Consider the following 20,522-nt stretch of genomic DNA (forward strand, 5'->3'; position numbering starts at 1 on the left):
GTGAGACTATTCAAAAGAGATCTGTGATTGTGCATTTTAAGCAATGTGACATAAGCAATAGGTAATGTTGGAAACAAGCAACAAGTATTTGCGACTATTTCAAAGTACGAGAAACTGCTTTTTCGATGTGCACAAGTATCACAGTGTTATGAAGATTGAACATGTAGTTTTGAGAATTTCATTTCGGACCTGAGACATATACCAAAGCGATTGAGGAAAAACGAAATGTGCACAGAGGGTTTTTAATTTCAGGCTCACCTGAAACAGCCATCTTTTTCTCATTACTGCCTCGACGTAATGTTGGCCTGTCTCATCGACTCGCTTAACAGAGCAGTACACGCGCGAGCCAAAGTGGGCAGTGCGCATGCATATTACATGAGACAAGGCTGTGGATTTAATGAAGGCAGAAGTTTACACAAGCGGTTGCGGTAGAGACATGGCCAACAAAATCCATCCCTTCTTAATGAAACCACGTGGCTGTGATTTCATTTATCGTCGAGCGTAACCCCAGCAAGACGAAGTTGAGGGTGTTACTACCTGAATGACTGTCACACTTGGACTTTGAGAGAGTTTGTTTCCATGCAGGCAGGCTATTACGAGCTCCCAACTGAAAAACATTTGTCTCATACGAGAAAATCGTGAGTTTCGCGATTTCCGTTTTGATACGGATATCGTTACAGGCTTAGAGAATATGCACCAACTAACCTTTTTTAAACAGCTACTTTGGTATTCATTAGAAATGGAAAACAAGGAAGGACAGGAATACCTATTGATAATTGTTTTATCAGTACTGCATTTTTCGGACTATAATCGGGATGCTGCGGGTTCTTACAACCTTAAAAGACATTTAATTCATGATTTCAAAAATAAGGCCTTTAATGGCATTAAATGTCTTAAATGCAATTTTAAAAATAAAAAAATATATATAAGCCCATAAGAACTATCAGTTATTTAATCCAACAAAAACTATCATTTTAAATATGAATACTTTAAACTTGTTCAGTCTTTGAGTTCTAGTAAAGATATGGTGATCTCATTATTTTTTCCGATATTTCAAGCAAGCGTAACTCAACAATGGTGCCGTTACAGGAATGAAATTCAGCAAGAATCTGGACTTTGCAGATTTTTTTTAAAAGATTTTTTTTTCTGTTTTTGTGCTAAGAACAAAACGATAAATTAAGTGATGTCACTTCCCGACTCTGTTGTTGCTGTGGCTCCACTTCCGGGTATGTCATGTGGTCAGGCGTGACTTTTAGCAACAATTGGACTACACTATTTAATGTCCCATGATTTTTTGTTTTTCTTTTCAATTTTGGTTTGTTGTTTTGTTCTTAAATGTATTTTCAAATGGTATTTAAAATCTTTCAACTTGCCTTAAGCTGTAGGAACCCTGTATAAGGTGCAATTAAATTCCGGTAACTATTTATTTGAATGGGATCATAAGACTCATATAATTTCAACATGACAACCTTCATGAGCACGAATAAATGCTTATGTCAGATCTCATTGTCATTCAGTAAATTATGTCACTTTTGATGCAATGTTGACGGAAAGAGTTTGCTATACCTGAAAGGTAAAGCTTCTAAAAATTTGGTTCCCTTGATCTGTGACGTGATGATCAATATATGATGGACAACCTTTAATAACTAAACAAGTTACAATGTGAAAAGATAACAGCAAATGACAAATGCAGTACATTGATGCACTAAAGCACTTTATTGTCAGGTGCACCTAATGTATAGAAATAAAGTAGTTCATTGGTGGTGCACCCTTTAGTCCAAAAAGTACGGTACTGTAGTGTTCAAGTACATTACTAAAGAGGTCTGGTTATGTTATCCAAAACATATTAATTCCTTTGTGTTTTATGGTGCATAGGAGCAGCATTAATTGATACATTTCCATCAATTTAATAGGGAGATATGATTTGAGAGTATGCTCAAGTGCTTTGAGTTACCAGCACATCCATGTAATGAACTAAACTCATAAGTCAAGGCACCACTGTATATTTTATGTATATTTGTTGATCCCGTCTGCACTTGTCCTCACGTGGGGGAAATCCCTCTCAGATATTGCATGTTTCGGCCACACGATACAAATGCATGTGTGGAAGCCTAGTGATCCTGCAGTGTGTATGTTATGCAATGGCATTATTAGTATTACTCAACCTTGAGCTTTTGGGCTTTGCTGTGTTTCTACGCCACTCTGTTTGGTCCTGGTCTCTGGCTGCTAAACCATCCCTTTGATTCTCCTTCTTGCAATTGTTTGCCATGCCCAATACCGACTTGTCATGAAGACACACAAAGTTCATTTCAATCCCGCTTCAAAAAAAAGGGATTACACATTTGCACTTGCACTCAAAACCCTCTCTAAGCCTTTTTGGTTTCCTCTGAGCAACGAAATGGAAACTGACAATCACATTTATGCAATTCATGTATTTCCTCAAATTGTGGCGTCTACCATACCTCACGCTGTCCTGTAGACTTGAACAAATCAGGGCTTCACCTTAGTTAGATACCATTGTTTTTCATTCAAGAAAAAACTGTTCTGTCAATCTGAAAACTCCTGGAAAGCCAAAGTTCACCCTGGTGTCACTGAAGTGACATTACAAAAAATTTTTTTGTTATAACTCATTCCTTTCCTCGCATAAGAAATAGCATTTGGCAACTACACCTACCGGTTTTAGGGGAAAAAATATATGGTTTTATAACATTGAAAGGTTAATCTCCAGGAGCCTTAAAACTATAATTACATTTCACTCACATAAAACCTGCAGCTTTATCTCGGGGGGGTCTTGGGGGGATTTTCGCGATATCGTATTCACAGCCTTTTGTGCAGTATTTATCATCACTAAAACGCACATTCATTGAAGACTAAAAGTGCAGCGATCGACCAGGCCCAACTTTATAGATTTTTTGTGATTGGTGATATGTCAATCACTAAAAATATGACTGATCCTGTCCGCCAATTGCATCTAGAGTCAGCCATATTAGCTCGATAACATGGTCACAGACATTCGTGGTCGTTAATGAGCATACAAATGCACTTGTTGGGTATATTCTTACTTTTGCAACCCTGGCATCATGTTCGCCATTGCAAAGCATGCCGCTTTGTGCTATGTTAATGTAAGGAGTGGGCTTTGTATTGGCATTCCATATATATATATATATAGTCACTGTTTTGTAATTGTTTTGCTTTTGCTATGGCCTTATTGCTTTTTCCGTTACGAGTGAACTCAGCCAGATAATATTGTACCCGTTTAGCGAAAGCTCACATTTGGTTACCATTCAAATGCTTTCAACATTAAAAGCTATTAAGGTGCAGAAAAGACTTACAGACCTCGAGGTAATAAATTATTTCATCAAGTTCTTTGAACCATTAGATTTTTTATTTGTAAAACAAACACTGCTGCATTTAAATTTTTGGTAAAGGAAATCAGAACTAAGTAGTTTGGAAAGATTTTTTTCTTTTCAATTATTTTACTACTGCATGTACAGTTATAAAAAACGGCCTTGTTTCACAGATAAGGTTCAATGTTAAAACAAGATTTACTTGAATATTAAAGGTGCATGAGTGTTGATTATGAAAAAAATCATGATTGGCAAAAATCAAGATCAACAGTGATTTTCCAGAAAACTGTGATCGATGCATCCCTATTGAAGACTGTTAACTTATTAATATGCCTTTAAGGTGAGCAGTAGTGGCCAGGTATGAAAAGCTGCACTTTTTGAGGAAATATTACTAAATACTAGGCTGTTGAAGTAAACGTCAACAAAATTATGACATCCTGCTTGATTTCTTCCATTATACAATAGTTGCGAAACTTTGCTCTTTCCTGCAGGCCATACCTGGAGGAACCCCGCAATGTCATCGTGCATAAAGGCGCCGAGCCTCTGGGCATCTCCATTGTGAGCGGGGAGAATGGCGGTATCTTTGTCTCCAAAGTTACCGGAGGAAGCATCGCCCATCAGGCGGGACTGGAATATGGAGATCAACTACTGGAGGTAAAAACATGTATAGCGTGTCGTACAAAAGGGCTGGTGTGACTAATGATATGCCAAATGAGTGTGTGTGGTCTGAACCTATATTCAAGCCTTCTTCCTTCAACAGTTCAATGGCATCAATTTGCGTAACGCTACGGAGCAGCAGGCTCGCCTCATCATTGGTCAGCAGTGCGACACCATCACCATCATGGCCCAATACAACCCACATATGTACCAGCTGGGCAACCACTCTCGCTCCAGGTAGCACACTTGTCTGTTTATCCTCAATGTGAGTTAAAGCAAAGTTCTTACACCTGCCAAATTATCTCCACAGTATTTTAGATTGTCTCTTTATTCATCAAGGCAAGTTGACTGTTTTGCAATATTTTATCATTTTCAACCACAACAACCCTTAAGAAGGCTTTGAATCGTTTTTTTGTGATCTTCTAAAACGTGCAAGCGTGTTTCTCTATCAGACTTTTAAAAATTATTTTACTATCTTCTTAATTCTTGTATATTCGATTACATTTGACAAATATTTGTCTTATTATTTTAGGTCTCATAAAATAGAGAACATTTATATGCCTACCTTTTATTGTTGACACATATAAATTGAAGGAATCTGGCCTTTCAGCCAAATTTCTGGAATCACGCCAGTCGAACCGCCGGAACCGCACTAGCGCAATTCCAATGACCCGGGCCGGCGGAATGCCGACAACCCGGCCAAAAGGCCCAACTCCGCGCATTCACCTTAGTTTTAACCCCTTGTACTGACTCAATTGTAAAAGATGAAAAAGGCTTCGAAACCCAAGTTGACAATTTATTCCAAGTCAACAACAATCAATCAGCAAGGCAAAACAACAAAGAGACCCAGATTAGGAGGACTAAATGCAGAGTCACCATATCACCAAAGATTCCTGAGACAAAGCCGCGCTAGTTAAAGAATTCAGTCTTTTGAAGGCTCTGGTGAAGCGGGCTGTGGTCCGGGAGAAGGGTGTGTTTAGGTGTTGTTTAGGGTAGTCTTCTGTTGTAGGTTGGGCCGATGAGTCCGTGCGTCACTGTTGTCAAGGCAACCAGAGTTGGAGATTGTGTCAACTTCAGTGCTGAGTGTTGAAATTCTCAGCCATGGAGCCTTCTTATCAGGGGTTCCTTGTGGCCTTGTCCCGCCATTTGTTCTGGACTTTCCAGAATAGCTGATCGCAGGATTTGGTGGTGCCGATGTGCACTTGTACATGTCTTGCCCATAACCTGCTTGTCAGCGTCAATCTCGCTAAGTCAGCCACATGACACGTGTGTTGGACTCTTCTGGTCAGAAGGCATCCTGTATCTGTTATGCCCTTATCTGCCCGTTATCTTGACACTGCAATTTCCAATCATTCCAAGTCCATAATATAAAATAAATTCTGCTTGTTTTTCTTAAACTACGATATAAATGCAATTTATTTTATATTGGGTGTGTTAGAGTAATACAAACAGTCAAACAGTAAATATGAGAAAGGATACTCTGTATTCCCTTCAAAATTATTGTAATTATAATTTTTACCCTTGCAGCATGGTGGTTGGCTGTGAGACGCCATGTTTAATCAATTGCACCTCTATGGTTTTGGAAAACTTAACTAATTTTGATACTTTCTTATAACAGTGAAACTCTATATTGCTTTGCTATATACGATTAAATATTTGTTTTCTTTTTCTTTTTAGTTATGATCAATAGCTTTCAGCTAAAGAAAGGTTCCCATCTAAAGAAATTGGAATAGTGCTTCATGAGACAGTCGAAATATATTTTGGTAATGCTGTCAAGATGACGGCATTGCCCAGATATTTATACCTGTTTTAATGTTTGCCTATTTTCATTCCTGCTTCATATTTTAAAAAATTGGATTCAATTATTTCTTCTTATATATGGAATAATAAACAGCCACGTTTACGTAAAGAATTCCTGCAAGGGGCTAAAAGCAAGGGCGGTATGGCTCTTCCTAATTTTCAGTTGTATTACTGGGCCGCAAATCTAAATTGTATGGCATATTGGTTATATTACCATCTTAAGGAGAATGGTCCCACTTGGGTGCAGATGGAAGCTTGTGCATGTCTCCCAAACTCATTAGTCGCCTTGTGTGGTGCGCCACTGCCCTTGACAGTTGGGGTATCGAGAAATAACCCAGTATTATCTCACTCCCTTCGGATACGATCTCAATTTAGGAAAAAAATGGTGTAGTTGGTACTTGCCTTTTTAGCCCAGTGGTGTCGAATCATTTTTTGGTACCCTCAACAGTCGATAAAGCCTTTCATTTGTGGTCCAGCCTGGGTCTTACACGTTTAAATGACCTTTTTGTGGATGATATTTTTGCCTCTTTCGCACAGCTAGTCCAAAGATTTAATATTCCTAACTCTCATCATTTTAGATATCTGCAACTTAGAAGCTTTGTTAAGAGTATCATACCGCTTTTCCCAAATAAACCTCCTACAACAGTTTTTGATGATGTTATGTCTTTAGATCCGACAGAGAAAGGGGGAATTAAGTGCATTTTTAATCTAATTTGTCATATGGTAGCTCCGTCCTTATCCAGAATCAAAGACCTGTGGGCACGGGATCTTCAAACACCAATCGGAGAGGGACTGTGGTCTAAGGTTTTGGGTAGGGTACATAATTCATCTATGTGCGCTCGTCATGCTGTGATTCAATTTAAGGTAGTACATCGGGTGCACTATTCTAAGGTAAGATTGTCCAGAATCTTTCCAGAAATCAGCCCTTTGTGTGATAGGTGTAAGCTGGCGGATGCAACACTGATCCATATGTTTTGGTTATGCCCGAGCTTAGAAATATTTTGGAAGGGTATTTTTGAAGCCCTCTCCCTAGTGTTAGGGGTCGGAATCACTCCTGATCCTTTAATATCAATATTTGGAGTTTTACCGGAGGGTCTGTGGCTGCCAACTTGGGGATGTAGGGTTATTGCTTTTACCACCCTTTTGGCGCGACGTTTGGTTCTTTTGAGGTGGAAGGAGGATTCCCCACCCACAACGTCGCATTGGATAAGGGATGTGCTGATGAACCTTAGGCTCGAGGAAATCAGATATATTCTTCGCGGTTCTGAAAAGAAATTTTATAGTACATGGGGACCTTTTCTTTCATTCTTTGACAACACCGCTACACAAGTGCAGGAGTGATCCTATTTGGTTGGACATTTGAATGTATTGCACTGTATTTTGTAATCATTATGTATTAGAAGTGATGGAACGGAAGAACTTTCTATGTCTCTCTGGACATTTACGATTAGACTTGGACTTCATGGTTGGTTGTGTTGAATAACTTGGAGTGAAACTTTTTTTTTTTTTTTTTTTTTTTCCGGGGGGAGGCGGGTGTTCTGTATTTTTGTAAAACCAATAAAAAGTAATTTGAAAGAAATATAGTTTGGTCTACAAATTAGGCAGTAACTTCTAAAAATATTGTGTGTCTGAATAATGACTTTTTCTTTTTGATGTGTACCACTAGACTGACACAAAAAAAAAACCTGCAATATTTTAATGGGTTGAGATACATGTAGTCTATACATTAATTAGGTGGCGAGTGAAATTTTCATTTTGGCCCAAACTTATCCTGTCTTATGGGTGTAAAGATGCTGCTATTTCAAGGTTACCAATTGTATATTATACATATGGTTACCAGTAACTACCAGTAGTACTTTTTTAGGTGTGAAATGCTTTTGCTTACATGTGTCTGTGTTAAATTGTTGCAGCTCCCGTCTCGAGCCAGTCAGCACTCAGTCTACACCGCAGGGAAGCGGTGCCGCCACCCCGGAAAATCACTCTGCCATCGATACGCTCAGCGAACAGGACGAGGGCACCCTTACGCCGTCCTCCAAACAAACCACACCCACTACCAGCCCACGCAACTACGTCAGGTAAATTCAATGATGAAAGAAATACGGGGTCACCCCATGTCACTATCTTACCTTGTGGACTCCCAGAATGCATTCTGATGGTAACAAGAAGGCCGATGAACCACGGCTGGTGACGGTACACCGGCCCGGGGTGGAGGTAGGAGTCATGCTGTGTGGAGGGAACCTGCGGGGTGTCTACATAGACAGTCTGGATGAAGACAGTCCTGCCAGAGGTCCTGATGGCCTGCGTCCTGGTGACCTTATTCTAGAGGTATTTATGGATCCTTTTTTTAATGATCTCTTTTACGTGTATGATTATCAGGGCACAATCCTTTTGGAAGTAACATGCAATTCAACACCTATTGCTTCTCTAAAACTCATTCTCTGCAAGCCTTTTGAACTGTGGGTGACATCAATGGCCATCAGTGGCACCGAGACATGATTACGCACTGTTGACCCTCTCAGTTCAATTGGATTGGACTATCACTTTGAGTGGCAGCGACCAAGGCAGTTTGTGGGTCCTACAAAAAAAAAAAAAACATTTTGGGTCATATAGGCCACTGTATAAAATGTTACTATTGTTGGGAGATACCAGACATATGAAATTTGTATCTACATTTCAGAAAGCCCTGATTACGAACTGAAGCAAATCTTGAAAGAGCATTCGTCTCTTGGCATTCCATAAATGTTGTCATTACTTCTGTGTCAAGCATGGATAAAAGAAGCTGGTTTCTTTTTTGCCAGCCCTGAGTCTCCATTGGGCTCCTTTTATCATTGTCTTATTCTACTTGGGCGACATACTGTACGTGTTCATAAAACAACAAATGAAAACGATGAAGTACTTCCAGAATGCCCCCACCGCCTTTGGAGTGGTTTGGTGGAATCAGCATGCTGCTCTGTCACCCTTTGTGTCCCTCAATCTTGCCTCATTTTTGCGCTCCTCTTCACCGATGGCTTAAATCGGTATGTTGGCACTTAAATTTACCAGAAGGCATGTGTCGCCCACGTAATATAGAGCAAAGGATTGCGCTTTAAGTTCACACTACCTGTAATAATATATGTACACTAATGTAATAACACTGCTTTTGTTCTGTCCCTGGCTCACATAACAGTACAACTCGGTGAATATGAAGAACAAAACTGCAGAGGAGGTTTATGTGGAGATGTTGAAGCCGGCAGAGACTGTCACGTTCAAGGTGCAGCTTCGGGCGGAAGACTTCAACGTGCTCAAAGATGTTCCTGGTGATGGCTTTTATATTAGGTACTTACACAACGCACACATGCTCAGTGTAAAACGACAACATTAATGGTCCCCAAGCATCCTCGTGTGTCTCCACGTTGCTATTAATAGATCAGCCACAGGAGCGGCCCTTGGACAAGCCGTGATCATCTAACCAATTACATCCCAGATCTTCTCTGTGATTTTAATTGTCCAATTTAGGTTATCTCATCTCTCTGCAGTCTGCACAAATGCCATCACCAACAGCCTTTCAGAGTAATCTTTTAGCCTCCTTTCCTGCATCATTAGTGCATTTATAAATAAATTTAATTAATTAAATTTAAAAATGCAGTGGAATGCCGACTGGATTTCATCAAATTTCCCCCCCAAAAATCCCATATGAAAAAATGGAACTTAAATGAAGCGCTTCCATAGTTAACACTTAACACGTCTCTAGCACCATCAGCAGCCAATGACTTAAATGAGTGCCCTATAACTCATTTAAGTCATTGGCTGCTGATGGTGCTAGAGACGTCAATTCTGTTCTGACCAGTCAAAATGGATTGGACATCTAGCGCTGTCAATGGCACTGGAACATGAACATTCATAACTAGTCCTCCAAGCAGTGTTGTTTTCGTCAACAATGAAAATAAAGAATATGCTTTGTCGACAAACAATTTTTTTCATGACGTGATGATGGAGAGATAAAAACAGGCTTGGGATGCTAGAACATAACGAGACGAGTGCCAGTTTTTGTCTGATGAGACGAAATGAAAATGCAACATCGTTTCTGTCATATGTTCACAATGCGTGACATTTTCATATTGTACATGGATGGAGTGCGTCAGCTTGCATCGTAGCAGTGTTTGGGATGTGTCACTCATGTGAGATGTGAGATGATAAGTCTTAAACTAGCCTGCGCTCCATCTTGCTTGTTTGAACACATGGTAAGATTTGTTTTCTTATCTTGGCAAGAGAGAATATGCAATGTTGCTTTAGCCTTTAAAGGTCTGTGCTGAGTGATCATCAGGCGCTAAATGTAGTCCTAGCGTTAGCGTAGCATTCGTGTTCGCGTTAGCATTAGCTTCAGAATGGCGAGCGTTCTTAAAACACCGGCCAGTCTAAAGCAGTGCCACTTGACTTTTCTGGCCAGTAAGTTTAGAGCAGGATTCACTAAATCTGGACCTCGGTGCCACTTTTCCTGTCGTGTTTTCCATGTCTCCCTCCTCCAATACACCTGAATCAAAATAATCAGGATCATTATTAGGCTTCTGGAGAGGTTGCTGATGACATAATCATTTGATTTAGGTGTTAGGGGAGAGAGACGTGGAAAACACGACAGGAAAAGTGGCACCGAGGTCCGGATTTAGTGAACCCTGGTCTAGAGGATGTTAAACGCTCAGGCAATTTTTTCCCCCCATACTGTTCCTGGCTACTAGGTAGATTTAATTGGAGATAATGTACTCCTTTTCCAGCTGAGTGTGTATTATCACAAAGTTGGCGTTGTCCTTGTAGACATTACAATATGTGCTCGCCTATGTTCATTCGAAATTTTTGGAAAGCTTTATTTTTGAAGTAATAGACGAAAACATTTTCAGTAATTGCCGACTAAAACTAGACGAAATTTGAATTACATTTCATTGACTAATACTAGATGAAGATGAAAAAATTTCCAAATGACTAAAATCTGACAGACTAACAAGTATTCGTCCATAAAACTAAGACAAAAGTTAAAAGGGCTGCCAAAAACAACACTGCCTCCAAGTTTAAGTGAATAGGATGTAAATCGTTGTCAATGGCCAGTGATTATTCAATAGTAAATTTTCTCTTATTTAAAAAAACAACTTTCTTTTTTAAATGTTTTCTATTAAAAAAAGGGGCGAAAACGGTAAATTGTTTTAGGCAAGGCAAGGCAAGGCAAATTTATTTATATAGCACAATTCAACACAAGGCAATTCAAAGTGCTTTACATCACATGAAGATCATAAAAATCACATTTAAATCAACACAACGTGGAAACGAAGACAAAAGATCGCATTTAATCACAGAATAAAGATAAATAAATAAAATAAAAATGAAACAAAAACTACTACTACTAATAATAATTGAAATCAGCAATGGAGATAAAAACAAGAGGAATAGAAAGCAGGTAGATTGAAATATATAGACAGTTATAGATATGCAGTGCTAAACAAAAGCGTTTTTAGCCCTGATTTAAAAGAGCTAACAGTTTGAGCATACTTCAGACGTTCGGGTAACTTGTTCCAGAGGTGAGGAGCATAATAACTAAATGCTGCCTCACCCTGCTTGGTTCTTGTTCTTGGAACATGCAGAAGACCGGTTCCAGACGACCTTAGGGGTCTAGATGTCTCATAGGACTCTAACAAGTCAAGCATGTATTTTGGTCCAAGGCCATTAAGTGTTTTGTAGACGAGCAGTAGTATTTTATAGTCTATCCTTTGACTTACTGGAAGCCAGTGTAGCGATTTCAAAACTGGTGTAATGTGGTCCAGCTTCCTTGTATTTGTGAGGACTCTGGCTGCAGCATTCTGTACCAGCTGCAACTTCCTGACTGATTTTTTTATCAAGACCTGTAAATATACCGTTGCAATAGTCCAATCTGCTGAAAATGAATGCATGCATAAGTTTTTCCATGTCTTGTTGAGTCAGAAGCCCCTTAATTCTGGTTATATTTTTTAGGTGGTAATAAGCGGATTTAGTGACGGACTTTAAATGGCTATCAAATTTTAGGTCTGAGTCAAGAATTACGCCAAGGTTTCTGACTTGATTTGTAGCTGTAAGTGACATTGTGCTAAGTTCGCTGCTTATCTTTGACCTTTCCTTTTTTGGCCCAAAAATGATCACCTCTGTCTTCTGTACATTTAAGTGGAGAAAATTCTGGCACATCCATTCATTGATTTGATGAATGCATTTGCTCAGGGTGACTAAGGGACTATAATCATGTGGGGACACAGAAATGTACAGTTGTGTGTCATCTGCATAGGCGTGATAGGAGATGTCATACTGTTCCATTATCTGAGCTAACGGAAGCATATAGATGTTAAATAAGAGTGGTCCAAGAATTGACCCTTGAGGGACTCCACACGTGAATTTAGTTCGTTCTGACTGATGGTTTACGATTGACACAAAGAAATCCCTATCATGTAAATAGGATGTGAACCACTGAAGAATAGTGTCAGTAAGCCCTACCCACTGTTCCAATCTGCTGAGTAGTATGTTGTGATCAACCGTGTCAAATGCGGCGCTGAGATCCAATAGTAGCAGAACAGATGATTTGCCTGCATCGGTATTCCGACGAATATCATTTAGGACTTTGATAAGCACAGTCTCGGTGCTGTATTGTGGTCGAAATCCAGACTGAAATGATTTAAAAAGATTGTTTTGCATCATATAATTCTGGATCTGTTCGAACACAACCCTTTCGATAATTTTCCCCAGGAATGTCAGATTTGATATTGGCCTGTAATTACTAATGGTTGAGGCATCCAGATTAGGTTTTTTTAGGAGAGGTTTTATTACTGCAGTTTTTAAAGTCTGAGGAAACTCTCCTGTTTGGAGAGAAGTATTTATAATCTGAAGTATGTCTGGGGCTATGCAATGAAAAACAGTTTTGAAAAAGTTTGAAGGAAGGATGTCAAGGCAGCATGTTGTGGGCTTTAATTTCGACACAATTTCTGTTAAAGTGGCATAGTCCAAGAGGCTAAACTGTCTAAGATTGACGTGGGGGACATTTTGGGAGGCATTTAGTGTAACATTTGTTAATCTGGAGTTGCACACAGTCTGTCTAATCTTTAGTACTTTGTGTGTAAAGAATGCTGCGAAATTATTACAGGACACCTCAGATGCCAATTCCTAAGGTATTGATGCTTGTGGGTTTGTCAGTTTGTCAACAACAGAAAATAGTGTGCGGGTATTGTTAGTGTTTCTACTAATGATCTCTGAAAAATATGACTGTCTAGCATTTTTCAGTTCCTGGTTGTATTTGCGAAGACTGTCTTTGTAGATATCATAAAAAACTTTATTTGATTTCTTTGAAAAATGCTTAAATGAAAAGAATTTAAACTGCAATATTCTCTGTACTGTATTTGAAATATTTTTCTATTTTTATTTTTATCAAAACTTTTTTTTTTTTTTTTTTAATTTTACGCAATTAATGTTATTTTCTTTAGTATTGTTCAACTTCAGAACATTATTAGGAGTCTGGGTGTGTGCTGGGGTGGGGGGGCAGAGCAGCTGCGGCAGTCACTTGTCACATAGGCAAGTGTGTTGGTGATGTCATGTGCGCTAAATACAGTCTGCCTGGCTGTCAAAGATAGGCCGCAAGGGGAATGACTTAGGATGCGAAGCCTACACAGTGTGTAGATAAACTCACCCTGCCCGATCTCGTTATCTTGCTCTCCTGCGAACCTGTTCCGTCGCATCTGCTGCCTCATCAACTTTAAGTCTTCGCCTCAACTCCATCTTCAACATAACTCTCAATGTATCCGCTTATGCTCCCCTCCCAGAGCACTTTACGATCGCGTGGGTGAGGCCGAGGGGGACCTGACGTTCAAGAAAGATGACATCCTCTACGTGGACGAGTCGTTGCCAAAGGGCAGCTTCGGGACCTGGATGGCGTGGCAGCTGGACGAGAACGCGCAGCAGATCCAGAGGGGGCAGATCCCCAGCAAGTATATGTAGGTGACGAATGCAATATGCTTAATCCCAAAATGCAATATTTGTTTTTTCTATGCTAAAGTTTTTTTGAAACAAAAGTTCCAAACATGTTATTGTCCCTCTGTGCCGCCTTCATAATGTGAATTCTTTTTAAACAAGAATAACACAGAAAATTGCCTTTCTTTATTGAATGCTTCACTGAGTGATTCCACTCATGCTTTGACGCTCACCCTGCAGGGAACAGCCTCTCACTTACACAAAGAGTTGCCACAGCACACTTATGCAAGTTTAATGATGATTGACAGATCTGTGCCTTTGATCGTAGCGCTACCAAGCTTCTCTGGCTCAACGCTGCAAACCTATCAATCATCGTAAACTTTAAGTACGAAACGCAAACTGGACAGTTTGGCCGCACTGCTTAGCAGCAGGGGGGGTGAGAGGCTGTGGCGCTGTACAAGCATGAAGCAGAAAAACACCCTCTGAAAAATGGCGTGATTGGCCTGATTTCCGATCATGTGATCGGATCAGCACATCCTTTGTACGCAACATAATTTGTTCAGGTTTTTTTTTTTTTGGTTATAATCAAAGTTGTGTTTTTCTGTTTGTGATTACTAATTTATACGTGAGACAAAACATGATCAAATATGTTTAGCTATTATATTAAACATCTTCAAGATAACTCAAGAATTAATTTTGGGATCATTAGGTTCAAGGTCGCATAGATCAGAGAAATGTTCACAATAACTTAATAACGGTAGTTGATATGATGAGAAAAGAGGGTCATAAGTCAAAGGGCACATCACAAATATGGCGATGCTTTGAATTTGACGGCTCATTCCCAGTGGTGCTCTCTCAAGGTGTTTCATCTAGTATTAAACATTCAATTAAACAGTTTTTTAAATACAGTACATAAAAATAATTTTGCTAATAAGTATATTTTTTAGTTTGACAATATCTAGAATTTTTTGTTTGTCTTACCAAATGTATATTTGTTTATGTTCATGTAGTTGCCATATTCAGTAGGCTACTTGTTTGTTAATGTCTTGAATCTAAATAAAACATCACTTCTAAAACACAATAAATTGAGCTCCAATCTTCCAGGATGGACCAAGAGTTCTACCGACGACACAGTGTGACCGAGATGAAGGAAGACGGGAGCAAGACATTGTCTGCCGCCGCCCGCCGGTCCTTCTTCAGGAGAAAGCAAAAGCACAAACGCAGCAGCTCCAAAGACAGCAAGGAGACAGTGGCTCTAGATGCCATCAGCACTGACTCACTCCCATTTCTGGATGGTGAGCGTGCAAGCAGATACTGTGGAAACTTCATCAAGGTGCTAGTGAAGTCATTGTCACTTGTGTTCTTGTGTAGACTGTATAAGCCTGGCCTACCAGAGAGTCCAGAAGGTGGAATGCGCCTCCCCCAGGCCTGTGCTGGTCCTCGGCCCGCTGACTGACGCCGTCAAGGAGATGCTGGTCAAAGAGTCTCCGGGGAAGTTCTTCAGATGCGTGCTAGGTGAGGGCTCGCATTGTAAAAAAATGCCCATGTCGTCGTTTCATGAGATGTGCAATTGAGATTGATAAAATAGGTGTCTTGGCTAAAAGGTTAGGAAACACATTGAAGAAACGGTTGCTTCTATAACCCCTATTAAACTAATTGGCAGCGTTAGACGTCCTATCCATTATGACTGGAAGACTGTATGATGAATATTCATAGCCACTAGTCCAAACTTAAATAAATTGAACATTTATTTTTGTCAGTTGCAAGCAATGAATTAAATATGATGGCAATAAAAACTTTGCATTGTTATTAAGGGCCATAACTAGAGAATATGTTTTAATTCATTTTACTTTTATTAATTTTGTTACTAATGTTATTAATTTTCGGGTAAAAAAAAAAAACAATTCAAAAGAAAAAAAACATTTTTTGTATTTTATACCACAGAGAATGTTGTACATGACCTAAAATAGAGTGACCCAAAAAAAGTGGATTTTTTTTTAAACAGTCCAATAAAACAAAGATCGATGGAAGAAAAATATTTTATTCATAATAGTTGAAACCTCAAAACATGCCCTTGAAGAAACACTGATGGAATTTTTTTTTTTTATTTTTATGTCTTTAAATGGCGTCCTCCTGTACAAATGCATTCTTAAAATTTGCTTTTGGGATTTCTTATTGTTTCCTCACCTGGGGTTGGATACGGTGAACTTCATCCTGAATTCACCATGGTTACTAAAATGGCACATTGTCTCCTTGCTCAAGATCACTGTCTCGCAGCACTGCCACTTGCTCATGTCTGCCAATATGCAAAAAAATCCCTTTTTTTTCAACAGTAGTCAACAGCAGATTTGTAGAATGCATTTATGCAGTCGGACGCCATTTAAAGGATGTAATTTTTAAATGAAAATTCCATAATTGTTTCTTCAATGGCATGTTTTAAGGTTTCAATTACAATGAATAAAATATGTCTTCCATCACTCTTGGTTTTCATGGATTGTTAAATTAAAAAAAAAAAAATTTCCCCTTCGGTCACCCTGTATAACGCCAGAGGTTGCGCTAGACTTTTTCGTTGTCTGTCATTTTGACTGACAGTGTCATAAAAATCCGGTCATAATCTATTTTTACCCGTCACTTACATTTTTAAAATGATAATAATGACATATTCAATAGTATTTAGTTTTCATTCATTTTCAATTAATATTCTGTCCGAACAAGCTTAACAAGAGGCAAACAGACAGCGGAGTGCACCAATCAGCGACAGGCAGACGTGCCGTTAGCAAAGCGACGAGGGCAGGACGAGGGACTTGCGCGCGGAAGCAAACATACGAGGAGAACGGAGTTTATTCAACATGGCTAGCGCGAGACAGACTGTTGTCAATGTCTCGTGTCGATGTCCTTTAGCTCATTTAAAACTGAATTTACCGCGGATTGTAACATATTCTCGGCTCTCCCGCCATCCGTGTTGTTGTAGAGACGACTTTCGGCGCACAATAGTGACGTTGCTCGTGAAGAACACGTCACGCAAATAAACAAATCTGATTTGTCAATTGATTTTGTATCTACTCGAGAGGCTGTGTCCCAGACTTTTCTCTGTGTTTGAAAAATACAGGGAGAACAGTCTGGCTGTGCCAGGCAAACACTCAGTTGCATTGACGTTTTTCCGAGTAAGGCCAACGACGTCATGCATCAAGAGAGACAATAGCTAATTAATATGCTCATTCGCCACCCTGTGTGAATTGCAACCTGTCAAAATGACGGATGGACTTCAGTTTTTTCCGTCACCGTTTTAAAAAACCGGTCAACGACGGAAAATATTCGGTTAACGCGACCCCTGGTGGACGCAATCCCCCCCTCCATTACCAAAAATCAACACTTACCCCTAAAAAGGGTTAAGATGAGCAACTGCGTGTTTTCTACTGTTGTTGCAGAGGTGATGAAGGCATCCCAACAAGCCATTGAGCGAGGTGTGAAAGACTGCCTCTTTATCGACTACAAGCGCCGCAGTGGCCATTTTGATGTGACCACTGTTGCATCCATCAAGGAAATAACAGAGAAGGTATTTGCCCCATTCCAAGCAGATTATATCTGATCTGATAGCTCTGCTTTTGTTTGCTTTCAATCTCCTGTGATAAGATTCTATTGCATTTCATCTTGGATATCCATGAAGATGTTGCCCATAAACAGCCTATTTTTTTGGCCCTTTTGTTTCTCCTTGTGTCTGAGGCATTTTGTTTGGTTTCCATTGCAGGGTTGTCACTGTTTGCTGGACATCGCGCCGCATGCCATCGAGAGGCTCCACAGTGTTCACATTTATCCCATCGTTGTCTTTGTTCGCTACAAAAATGCCAAGCAGATCAAGTAGGTGGCATTATAATGCCCCACCCTAAAGATATTTACAAAACTCACTTATAGAAAAATGGTTAACAGTGCATCAGCACAGGTTTTACTAAGGTGCAAACTTTTGTCCACAGGGAGCAGAAAGATCCCATTTATTTGCGCGACAAAGTCTCTCAGAAACATTCCAAGGAGCAGTTTGAAAACGGACAGAAGATTGAGCAGGACTATAGCAAGTTCTTCACAGGTGTGTGTGTGCAAATGAGTGTACATGATCTCACTAGATTTAATGCCACGCATCTCCTTTGCAGGTATCGTCCAAGGTGGCTCGCTCCCTTACATTTGCACTCAGATCATGACTATAGTGGATCAAGAACAAAATAAAGTCCTGTGGACTCCCCTCGGCTGCCCTTAGCGGACAAACGGAGCGCTCGCCTTCAATCCCCCCGCACATTAATTAACGAAAGAACCTTCATCCCACACAATAGGTACACTGCATTGTAAAATATTGATAGGTATTTTTCTTGATTTTTTTTCAAAGTACTCAAGAACGGGCACGTAGCACTGGCTCTCCACTTTCAAGCTTATTCAGTCTTCCCTAAAGGACTCCGTCGTGGTGTGTATGTGCTGAACGTGTGATTAAAAATATGTGTGCGTGCTTGTGTGTTCAATATTGACTCCAGTGACCCTGAACCCACCGCTCACCCTCTTCGGTGTACACAAACCTTAACACTAATGATGTTCTCAACCTCTCAAGAGTGTTAGGACCACATTGAAAAGCAGTGGGAATAAAATAATGATTTTGGGGGGAAAAAAGGCAAGGATAGTTGTTTTTGTACATGGCGAGTCGAATAATTTATTTGCAATATTTACACACTTTATTCGCTTTCCTAAAAATCTATTTTCTGATTCATGCTGTTTTTTTTTTTCTAATTATATGAGTCAAATTATTTTATGTAAATTGTTCGTTATATGTCATGAGAGATTAAAATCATATTTGCCAACTCACTTTCTCAATGTATTTTGAAACAGTAGTTTTGTGGACATTTTGCTTTTTTTTTTTTGTATGGTTTGAACTCCCACATTTTTTTGTTCCGCTTCAGTATTTTTTTATGAAAAAATGTTGACTTTTGAAAGATTGACTTTCTTTGATTACCATAATTTTCGATATGTGAGTTGCTACTTTTTCCCCTTTCATTTTGAACACTGCGTCTTATGGTCCATTGTGGCTCATTTATAAATGTTTTACAGGCTAATGAGCTGCATGTCTTTCGGTATAAATATACAATGTGGACACCTGCGGGGGAAATTCAGTTCTCTTGTGTAATTTGCTAGGTACGGCTTATAGTCCAATAATTACGGTACTACTTATTTTGATATTTTTTCGTGAACTTTGTTTAAAAAAAAAAATTAAAAAAAAAAAAAAAAAAAAAATTGATTTCATCAAATAATAACAAATAGTTGATGTTCAACATAGTGATTGCCGAAATTATTAGAATAAACCACAAACTGATTCTAAAACAATTTTTATAGCTTTTCAAACCCAAACAAATTCAAACAACACTGTAATACTTTACTAATAAAATGAGCAATTTGTTCTTTATAAATGACAGCTTTTTTCCCTTGTACTTTTCATTGTGGTCCCAACACTAACTGTAGCAGCTCACATCGGTTAAAAACCGTGCCAATTATGCATCCGACTGACAACTATCGTGAATCTCGTTTGTGCTTGTTGTTGTTCATGTTGTTGTAATGACCATGAAGGTGGTTGTCATTCGTACTGTAGCTGCGCTCACGCTGCCCGCGGTGACGGCAATCACAGGTTAGCTCTATGCATTGTGTCCTCTATATAGCAGCAGGGAGTGCGGCAGCGTTTATTTTGGGCCTTTCGGAAAGTGCCTTCTTGTAGAAGACGCCTGATCTCCAAGCAGCCCCCCCCAAGTATGCGCGTGTGTGTTAGTTTCTGATTTGGGGCTGCAGGGGCAAACTCTTGACAATGGCAGTTTGTATCTTTTCTTTTTTTCTTTTTTTATTTTTTTTTTAAAAGAAGGTGTAAGCAGCCGAAGTGGCGTCCAAACGGGTTCACCTCCTCAGAATGCACTCCAGGGCTAGACAGACCACTGTGTAATGATATCCTTTTATCTCTTTAACATGTATTTAACATAGAGTATGCAGACAAACACTCACACACGCACACAAACATATCAATATATATATATAAATACAGTATATAAATCTATATATATAAAAATCCTATATATTCATGTATTTTGACTAGGTCACATGCCTAGGAAGGTCTGGCAAACATGTTGGCATGTTGTTTTTTTTTTTTTGTGTGTTTGCTTGTGGTTGGTTGTCAGTCCCTTATCGACGTTCTCCTAAAAAGACACACTATGAAGCAACATTTTGCAGGGTAATTTCTCATCAACCATTTAGTGACGTTTTCACTGTTATTTAATTTTGTTTTGAGTAGATAGGAAGAACTACAGACGGCCTTCCTGCAAACTGCATTTTCATTGTGCCAAAATCCACAAAAAAGACATTGTTACCCCTTTTGTTTCTTTGTTTTGCACTTGTTTAGCTGTGAACTGTAAACATGTAATGGTTGCCAGGTTTCCAGTAGACTGCCAATACTAGGTACTATCAGTTCTACTGAAACTAATGAACTTTTTTTTTTGTTTTTGTCCCACATCTGTTCCTTACATTTCATCAAGGGCCTTTTTATTCTGATGAGATAGAAAAACGATCACTTCTTTGAATTCTTCAAAATAAAAAAGGGATCTATTATTGCACAGTCTTTTCAGAGGAAATGTGGTCCACCAATTTGAATATTGGGCTTTAAAACTATTAATAACAAAAAAAAAAAACATAAGCGAAGTGTAATGTTACTATTTTTCTGTGTAGATAGTATGGTAGAGGAAAATGCAGCATACAACA

General features: G+C 39.2%; 1 protein-coding gene across 4 annotated transcripts in view; it reads left to right on the forward strand.

Moving 5' to 3' along the window:
* Positions 1–19,021, forward strand: part of dlg5a (discs, large homolog 5a (Drosophila)) — a 90,151-nt gene extending 71,130 nt beyond the window's left edge. For all 4 annotated transcript variants that reach the window (XM_057847834.1, XM_057847838.1, XM_057847835.1 and 1 more), the window contains 12 exons: positions 3,839–4,001; positions 4,108–4,241; positions 7,715–7,879; positions 7,946–8,129; positions 8,971–9,119; positions 13,604–13,774; positions 14,856–15,046; positions 15,123–15,266; positions 17,180–17,307; positions 17,500–17,609; positions 17,723–17,832; positions 17,897–19,021. In XM_057847834.1, the coding sequence (XP_057703817.1) occupies positions 3,839–4,001; positions 4,108–4,241; positions 7,715–7,879; positions 7,946–8,129; positions 8,971–9,119; positions 13,604–13,774; positions 14,856–15,046; positions 15,123–15,266; positions 17,180–17,307; positions 17,500–17,609; positions 17,723–17,832; positions 17,897–18,000 (1,753 nt within the window). In that variant the 3' untranslated portion in view covers positions 18,001–19,021. The remainder of the gene's footprint in view (positions 1–3,838; positions 4,002–4,107; positions 4,242–7,714; positions 7,880–7,945; positions 8,130–8,970; positions 9,120–13,603; positions 13,775–14,855; positions 15,047–15,122; positions 15,267–17,179; positions 17,308–17,499; positions 17,610–17,722; positions 17,833–17,896) is intronic.
* The last annotated feature ends 1,501 nt before the right edge of the window (positions 19,022–20,522 follow it).

Source organism: Corythoichthys intestinalis, chromosome 10 (genome assembly GCF_030265065.1).
Source record: "Corythoichthys intestinalis isolate RoL2023-P3 chromosome 10, ASM3026506v1, whole genome shotgun sequence".
In the NCBI taxonomy this organism is placed as follows: Eukaryota; Metazoa; Chordata; class Actinopteri; order Syngnathiformes; family Syngnathidae; genus Corythoichthys; species Corythoichthys intestinalis.